General features: G+C 44.0%; 1 protein-coding gene across 2 annotated transcripts; it reads right to left on the bottom strand.

Annotated features, from left to right (window-relative positions):
• Positions 1-1,302: 1,302 nt before the first annotated feature.
• Positions 1,303-6,912, bottom strand: ACOT6 (acyl-CoA thioesterase 6). 2 transcript variants are annotated; one of them, XM_090271119.1, is made up of 3 exons: positions 5,945-6,912; positions 3,149-3,351; positions 1,303-1,958 (listed from the first exon to the last, which is right to left on the bottom strand). In XM_090271119.1, the coding sequence occupies exons 1-3, from the start codon at positions 6,528-6,530 to the stop codon at positions 1,353-1,355; spliced, it is 1,395 nt and encodes a 464-aa protein (XP_090127245.1). In that variant the 5' UTR covers positions 6,531-6,912; the 3' UTR covers positions 1,303-1,352. The 2 variants fall into 2 exon arrangements, with proteins under 2 accessions (XP_090127245.1, XP_090127246.1); XM_090271120.1 differs by having other exon boundaries at positions 3,149-3,233; positions 5,945-6,426.
• Between the last annotated feature and the right edge of the window lie 2,079 nt (positions 6,913-8,991).

Genomic DNA, 8,991 nt, shown 5'->3' with positions numbered 1-8,991 from the left:
TGCTCCTCAGCTGGCTTTAACACAGCAGTATCTAATACAGTGCAATAAATGCCATCATAGAGTTAGGAAAAGAGAGGACGGTGAAACTCGTGCTTCCTAGAGAAGTATGGGGAAGATATCAAGAAAAGGGAGCATTGTTTGAGTTGGGTCTTGAAGCAAGAGCTGGCATGTGGCAAGCAAAGAAGGGGGTTAAAGAATGCAGTCCAGAGACAGGTAACAGTATCCATGAATGTAGAGAGCTCTCAAACCTTCTGTTTACTCTCAGGAGTCTCCAGACCTCTCTCCTTCATGTACCACCCAAATCAGACCCTTGCTCTCCTCCTGAATTAGCTGCGCTGACATAGAGTTACAGATCTGTCCTGCAGTTCTCCCAGGACTGTTAACTCTGAGATATCTCCCTTGGTGAGACAAACAACATGTAGTCCAACACTTAGTGAAAAATTAAGAAAGGCAGAGGGAAGAGAGAGTCCCAGATATTCTCCCTATTGTCCCTGCGTCACTAGGCCTGATCTAGGTCCTTCCGACAGCCTCATTCATGCAGCACAGACTGTGGGCCACTGAGAACCAGCAAGGCTGATGTAACCCTGAGGCCTCAAATAATACATTCTTTTCCTTCCATATCAGTCTTGTCAGATTAAAAGTCCAGTGACAGGCTGTCACTAAGTCTGAGAAAAGAGATGGTAATAAAAGGGAGAATCTGATTCCCTAATGGAGAGCAGGTACTTTCTGAAACTTTTCTCTGGCTGTCTGTGGTACAGAAATTTAGAAACAGGAGAAAAGCCTGTGCAGGCATCCTTCTGCCCAGTTCTCCTCACTTCTCACAGATGGGCTCCTTCTTCTTCACTTTTCTGGTCCTTGGTGAGTGACCCTGTCATTGCCTGTATTGCCTAACTAGTCCTCTGGGATCGATTCTCACTTCCTCTCCCACTGGCTCAGCCTAGTTCTGTCTCTTGAGCTGCCACAACCTGCCCCACTGCCACCCCTGCTGCCCTGCCTTTCCTGAGGCCCTGCTGAAGTCTCCAGGACTCACCTCGTGAGACCCTGTCACTGACCTTTCTCCTCCAGGACCCCTTTTTCCATCTCTCAAGTACGAACGTGAATAACTCCGGTGAATGACTGGCTGGATGTCCTGTAATGAGTGATGACATGTAAACCTTTTCCCTTATTGTCATAGCCACCAAGTATAAAAGTAAGAGCTTACTTACTATGAGACATGCTTTGGGTTAGGTCAGCCTGGGCTCTTTTGCTTACACAAGACGGAACTTATTTCAGACTAGTCCAGGTGGTTCACATGGAAAACGAGCTCTATGAATAGGATTTTTATTAATAGTATCTCATCTATGATGATAATGTTACATTTTGCTGGGCTTGACAGACTTTTTACCATTGAGATGTTTATGGAAAAATGTTTGAATTTGCTGCCAGGCATCTACATGTGCCCTTGAATGAGCCTTTGGCTCACCTCCATAGATTATTGGTAGACCAAGTACTGCATGTACAGAGGCTGTAGAAGGAGGAAAATAAGGTGGGTCAATACAATGGCCAGTTCCTGGATAGTAGATTATCTGGGGTCTGTCTTTCCCATGGGCTCTTAACCGTTCAGAGGCTATATGAGCATAGAATTCACTGTTCCAGCTCTGATCATCCATGCCAACAATAAACAGGAAGGGCCCCTGGGCCTTTTCCAATGGAATAAGACTTTGGTTGTAGGGTTCCTCCAGTGGATTGCTCCAAATATTCATGAAATTTACAAGGCCTGACTCGGTGATTGTATGTTTTGCTGTGTCACTGCCAAGGTCAGGAATAATCATATCCTTGTAATGCAGAGGAGTCATTGTGTTGGCTACACATCCATTGATAACTACGGTGGCTGTGATGTGCTTCAAGAAAGAGGCCATTGAGAGACACAAGTCACCTCCTTTGGAGAATCCAAGAAGCCCAACACTAGGGCCTTTTACCTGATGAGGGGAGAGAGAGAGAGAGAATGAATAAGCCTAGAATTCATAAACAGAGAACAGAAACAGTGATTATATATTCTCTAGGTAGTTTTTGCAAATGTCATTTGCTTTCATTCCTTATGCAAAATCTACAAAGTTCAAGGGTGTCTTCTAATAAGCAAATTAGTTGATTTCCTAGTACACAGGCTCTCCACTAATATTTATGGGGTCTGGGCTAAGAATACACACAGAAACCCATACACCCTATACCTAAATATTTAAAAGTTAAATATCAAATGAACAAACTATTAAATAAAATATATTCTTTTCTTCTACCTTGATAAGGTTCAAATCTAATATCCTGGAACTCCTTGTAGTTCTGTACTGGCCCTGGCCATCTATAACAAAGGGTCCAAGGAAGAAGCCCCTTTTCCCTAAGTTTGAGGGCAGAACTGATAGTATATACTGGTCTCTTTTTCCTTGGGCCTTATCTCCCCTAAATAAGCCAGTCACCACAGTTCAAGATCATCTAGCTTTCAGCAACTCAGCTAAAAGACCAGCCCATGAACTTTTAACAGAGTTAAACCATCCTACAGACCTTGTAGAACATCTTATTCCTTAACATTAAAATGTTTGGGTCTCTAAGTTTACATAGTAGTACAGAGTATATATTCCATTTATTAATTATCACTACCAAAATGTTTTATTTAATTAATTTTTCCACTGTAAGAACTTTCTCTGCAAAGCCCTAATACCGTTATCACATTTAACAAAATGAATGATTCTTTTATATCATCAAATACACAGTCCCCAGTTGTCTCAAAGATGTCTTTTTCTAGTCAGACTTTCCCACTACACACTCACCTTAATCTTATAAAGGAGAAAAATTGAGTCCTAGGGAGGGCAATTGCCTTATTCAGGATCATAAGGCTTCTTGGTAATAAATGTAAAATTAGAACTCAAGGTTAGTAACTTTGTAGTCCAACTCTTTGAATTACGGTCAAGAATTAAAGGGAAGTAAACAGTCACCTTTTAAAGGATTAGAGAGAGATGGCTAGAAATGGAAATAATAATCCTTTTAATAAAACTTTTTGAAGGAGCTTTTCTGTCTTGTGGCACACTTCTAGTGCACAGTGTCCTGGTAGGGCTTTTGGATCCAACCTGTGTCCGCTCTGCCTCTCTTCTGCATTCAGGTGAGCACCAGAACCTACCTGTGGATGCTGCAGCATGAAGTCCACAGCTTCTTCAAAGTACTCCAAGTGCACATTATTTAGATCTTCAGGGAGGTCATCAAATCTGAAATAAGCCAGAGCAAGCACAGCAAAACCATGTCCGGCTAGGAGGCTGGCCCTGTATTCACAGAGGCCACCACCACTTCCAAAGAGATCGAGGATCCCAGGGAAGGGCCCTGCACCTGGAGAGTATCACAGATCATGAGGAGCTTTAGACTCTCAAAAGACATTTTTGGGTTTCAGATTTGGGGAGTCAGGAAGGAGAAGTTTTTGAAGCAAGGAAAATTGGGGGATGTGGGGGTTGGTGGAAAGAAGGACCCCTTTTTACTTTAATGTTTTTTCTTATTTTTAATCCTCACCTGAGGATATGCTTATTGATTTCTTAGTGAGAGGAAGGGAGGGAGGGAGAAACATCAATTGGTCACTTCAAACCCACAACCTAGATATGTGCCCTGACCAGGAATTGAACCCACAACCTTTTGGTGTATGAAATGACTCCAACTAACTGAGTCACCTGGCCAGGGCTAACTTAAAAAACAAACAAAAAAACAACAACAACAACAACAAAAAAAAAAAACGCCTGTGAGGAGAAGGGAGGGTGGATAAAATGTTTTATTTTCTCTAGAATTTTTATTTTCTCACAAAAATAATATTAATATAAATACAGTTGATCCTTGAACAACATGGGAGTTAGGGGTGTCAGTCCTTCTGAGATGAAAAAAAAAAAAACTCAGTATAACTTCTGACTCTCCAAAAACTTAACTACAGTTGTACCTAGTTATCTGCAGGGGATTGGTTCCAGGACCCCTACAAATACGAAAATCCACGGATGCTCGAGTCACTTATATAAAATGGCATGGAACAATACATAGTCAGTCCTCCATGTCTGTGGATTCCTAACAGAAAATACTGGTTTTGATCCATGGTTGAATAAATCTGCAGATGCAAAACCTGGGGATACAGAAGGCTGACTATATATTGATTGGGGTTAAAAAAAAAAAAAAGCCACTTATAAGTGGACCCGTGCAGTTCAAGTCCATGTTGTTCAAGGGCCAAATGTAAACAAAATTAGAAATAACATATGATGGGATGCACATTTTCTACCAAGTTTTTTTTTGTTTTACTTTATAAAAAAATATTTGAGAATGCTTTGAGAGCTATAATGCATTCTACATATATAGGGGATTATTAGAATGCCTTAGGTCCTCTGCTCCAGCCTTAAAGAATGCCATTCCTAAATGTGCCATGTTCTCCTGGGCCCTTGAAAATGGTATGTACTGTTCTCCCCTCTCTGCCTTTTTGTCATGATTGACTGGTCAGTCTTCACATCTAAATTTTAGACCTCCCTTCCTGGAACACTTCCCTGGTCCCCCTTTACAATCCCCACCTCCAAGAGTACACTGGGCCTGTACTTCGCTGCCTTAGAACTTACCACACTTATCATAGGTGTAAGTGTAGGTGTCTGTGTCCTCTATTAGGCTGTAAGTACAGAGAGGCTCCTGTCCAACTCTGCTAGCCAGTGAATCCCAGTATGTAGCAGTCCTTAACACAAATTTATTAAGTGATTGAACCCTTCTACATTACTTACAAAAACTTCTGAGTCAAAACACACACACACTCTCTCTCTCTCTCTTTCTCTCTCTCTCTCTCTATGTATGTGTGTGTGTGTGTGTGTGTATATATATATATATATATTTTTTTTTTTTTTTTAAGTGGGACACCTAGTAGACACTGAAATAGTTAACATTGAAGATTTACTTGACTGGAATATCAGATACTATGACTGGGTGGTGAGACTTTTTTTTTTTATGCATTAGTATAGTTTATTGAGCTTCAACTATATCCCTATGCAAGCCTCTAGGAATACATACTGATGTGTTAGTCTCACTTCCAGGAGTTCACAGTTAGGTGGACAGTCACTAAGACTGTAAATTGCTGAAGAATTAATTATAAGAATAAAGCAGGGCCTCTTGTTTTGGAGAATAATCACAGAATTCCATTTAGGGATTCTGTAAGTTGTGGCAACTTCAGTATTTCTAAACCTAGCAGGGTTTCAGTAAAATATTTGGTTGGAAGGAGTGGGTCAAGGGCCTTGTTTCCAGGCCACGATTACCTAGGAAGCACCTAGTTTTACTTAGACTAGGGCTTCTCAGCCTCACCACTATAGACGTTTTGAGTAAGGTATTTCTTTGTTGAGGGGCTGTTCTGTGCATTTGTGGATGTTTAGCAGCAGTGTAGGCCCCTACCCACTAGATGACAACAGCACCACCCCCTCCATTTGTGACAAAACTGTCTCCAGATATTACCAAATGCCCCTTGGAGTGGGGGGAAAATCATCCCAGACTGAAACACACTGACAACTGTCATGATAGTGGGGATAGTTTTTTGGTTTGTTTTGGATTATGGGGGAACTGCCTCTGTGGGTTTTAGCTTTCTTGGACAATTGATGTGAAAGAAGGCAAAAATCATTCTTGAACACCAGCAGAACTCACTGCCTAATATCGGTATTTGAACACAATGGCGTGACTGGCACATAGCCTATCTCAATAAATACATGTTGTATGAACTTTTTAGCATACAGCTAAGGATGTGACAGGGCCTCCAGGGATTGCCATGAAACGTGAAGAAAAACTTCCACCCAGAAACCACAATAGACTCTGGAGCGCGGGAACCAGTTTAGGGAAATTCCTCAATCACGTGGTTCCCAGGCCAGGTGATTGAGGGTCTCGGACTCAACCCGACTCTCCAGACTAGTGGGGTTAGCGGATCGCTCACCTGGCGGCAGGAAAAGGGTGGCGCGCACCCGGCCCGCGCGCACCGGCTCCCGCCGCACCCCGGGTGCAAGGAAGTCGCGCTCGTGCACCACCCGGCCCAGGAGCCGCCCTCCCTCGGGCTCGTGGCCGTCGAGCACCTCCAGCTCCACGACGAATGGCGTCTGCACGTCCCGCTTCACCAGCCGAAGCAAGGGCTTCTCGGGTTCCAGGGCCCAGAGGAGCCCCATGGGCTCGAGCCCCGCGAAGCTGCCGCCCAGGGCCGGCACGCGCGTCAGGTCCAGCTCGCCGCCGGCGTCGGCACAGTAGCGCGCGTGGGCTCGGAAGAGCGCGCCCTTCTCGTCGCGCAGGGACGAGCGCAGCGTGACCGGCTGCTCCGGGGCCAGGCCCCTCACGACGATGCGCACGGGCTCGTCCCAGCAGCTTCGGCTCGCGGGCTCCAGGGTCACGGTCGCTGCCGTCCTGACGGGGGCACAAGAAACCAGGCTACCAGGCCTCAACTTTGGGGGCCTCGGCAGCAACGACCAGCTACTCGGGCCCCTTCGGCTGAGTCCGGACGCTCGCAGGACAGCGGGAGACGAGGCCATCATTTTGCGACTTGATTTCAGAATTCAGATTAACTGCACAGGGCTGTGGAGAAAGTTAGAACTGGTTGGAGAGCCTCTAATGGCAGGCTGTCCAACTGCAGGCTAAGAGTCCAATAGGTCAGAGCAGCCTAAAATTGAGCTTGGAGGGCGAGTCCTGCCAATCAGTAGCAGAAGTGAACAGATACACATTAACTTGCTCAAAGCCTCCTCGCTGAAGCACTTCCACTTTATTTGGGAGAGAATATCCCAGTTCTGCCTCTTCAAAAGCTCTTTAACCTGTGCAGTGGGCTGAACCAGGGTTGCCACTGAAGGAACCTGGCACGCACAGGGTCATCTCTGCAGCAGCGGCCCGCAGGCTCCAGCGTCACCTTCACAGCCATCTCGATCTCCGAGAAAAAGGAGTGGCCAGGCTTGGCGGAGTCAAAGGCGGGGCCTGGGGTCTCTCCACCTTGATCAGTTGCTATTGAAACCATTGCCCTCACTACTACCATTGGGCTGGCATGTTGACACTCTCAAAGCCACTGTATGAGACCCTCTAGAATTTGTGCGACTCCGCTAATGCCTGGGTGTAAGAAAGTATCTGCTAAAGAGTAATTACTAATCCTGTAATCCAATGTTGTGAGTGTGGGAATAGAGGTACAGCTCTGACCACTCTGGCTTAGTTGTTTGGGCCTCGATTTACAAAGCAAAAGGTCGCCCATTGGATTCTGGGTCAGGGCACATGGGTAGGTTTCGGGTTCCATCCAGTTGGAGCGGGGTACTAGAGGCAGCCGACCCATGTTTCTCTCCCTCTCCTCCCTACCCCTCTCTCTGTCTCTCTCTGTCTCGCTCTCTTTCTCTTTCTCTGACAGCTACAGGATTGGGAAAGATACTGGCGGTTCCAAGAATTTGGAATTTTTAAAAGCATCTCAGATGTGTACACTTGACCTTTAAACAAGGGGCGGAGTGAGGTTAGGGGGGCCGACCTTATCACCCACAGTCGAAAATCTGTATAACTAGTAATTCAGGAGATCAGTGGAGAAACATAGTCCTAATCCCTCCCTTCCCCTTAATCCTTTACTAAGCCATTTCCTAGAGCTAAGGGTACCTATAGCATCTTCCAGAGCTGGTAGATGTTTATGGAGTGAGACCTACCTAAGTTACAGTCTGACCCTGCTCCTTAATGGTGTGGTGATACTTAGTAAGCTACCTAATTAAGCCTGTGAACCCAGTTTCCTTATCTGCAAAAGTTCTTTTTGTGATGATCACATGGGCTAACATAAAAACACTGCCCTGATACACTTACAATAGGTGCTCAGTGAATTTTGTTCCTCTACTCACAAATCTGGTCATGGGCAGGGTCAGTGTTGAATTTTATCAGATTACTGGCAGGAAGAAAGTGGCACTTTCAGGCTGGATAATTTGAGGAGCGTTTAATAAAGGGACTGTTTGCAAAGGCATGGGCAAGGTTTTTTTTTTTTTTTAGTTTTTTTGCTTGTGTTTTTTAAGGTTTGGTGCAGAACCTTGGGTCTGAAGGTTCAAGAAGAGAGGATTGTGTGGCAGGTGCTGTAGCCTTTATAGAGGGAGGGAGGCACCTATGGTGAGGTGGCAGAAGCGGTGAGAACAAAAACTTTGATCTCACTTTCCTCTTTCCCTTGCAACATCTTGCAAATTTTTCAAAACATCCACTTATTTTCTTTGGCTGAACCTAACCATATAGCTCAGCCTTCTAGAGTATAGAGCAGGGTGGAGAAGGATAGATGGAGCACATGGAAGAGGCCCAACAAATGAAGGGTCAATAAATATTTAGAAAGTGAACAAAAAGATACCAGATGATGACGCCGGTCTCAGACTTCTTTCATTAGCAGTATGAACTTAAGTTTCTTTCATGTCTTTTTGTAACTTGATAGTTCATTTCTTTCTACTTGATGAACAACATTTAATTGTATGGATGTACCACAATTTGTTTATTCATTTATCTACTAAAGGCTATCTTGGTTGCTTCCAAGTTTTGGCAGTTATGAATAAAGCTGCTATAAACAGGTCTTTGTGTGGGCATGAATTTTCAGCTCCTTTGGGTTAATACAAATGAATGCAATTATTGGGTCATATGGTAAGAGTATGCCAAACTGTCTTCCAAAGTGGCTGTACCATGTGTTCCTACTAACAATGAATGAAAGTTCCTATTGCCCTACGTCTTCAATATGTGGTGTCAGTGTTTTGGATTTTAGTCATTGTAATAGGTGTGTTGTTTTAATTTGTTAATCCCTGAAGACATATGATGTTGAGAATCTTTTCATGAGATTATTTTCCATGAGGTGTCCAGTCTTATGCCAGTCTATAAATTGAGTTGTTTTCCTATTGTTGAGTTTTAAGAGTTATTTGTGTATTCTAGATATAAGTCCTTAATAAGATATGTGCTTTGCAGAGATTTTTTTCAGTCTATGGTGTGTCTTTTCATTCTCTTAACAATATACTTTTAAAA

The sequence above is a fragment of the Furipterus horrens genome, unplaced genomic scaffold (assembly GCF_987537825.1).
Source record: "Furipterus horrens unplaced genomic scaffold, mFurHor1.1.pri manual_scaffold_3, whole genome shotgun sequence".
NCBI lineage: Eukaryota > Metazoa > Chordata > Mammalia > Chiroptera > Furipteridae > Furipterus > Furipterus horrens.
The sequence above is the reverse complement of the archived record's forward strand: the minus strand, read 5'-3'. Positions and strand labels throughout refer to the sequence as shown.

What these genes read in the sequence shown, in the direction of transcription:
- ACOT6 (XM_090271119.1), bottom strand. Translation starts at nt 6,530, where the DNA reads ATGATGGCCTCGTCTCCCGCTGTCCTGCGAGCGTCCGGACTCAGCCGA. An exon ending in CACCCTTTTCCTGCCGCCAG is followed by an intron (nt 3,352 to 5,944) that starts GTGAGCGATCCG and finishes GATACTCTCCAG; the next exon opens with GTGCAGGGCCCTTCCCTGGG. An exon ending in TCATGCTGCAGCATCCACAG is followed by an intron (nt 1,959 to 3,148) that starts GTAGGTTCTGGT and finishes TCCCCTCATCAG; the next exon opens with GTAAAAGGCCCTAGTGTTGG.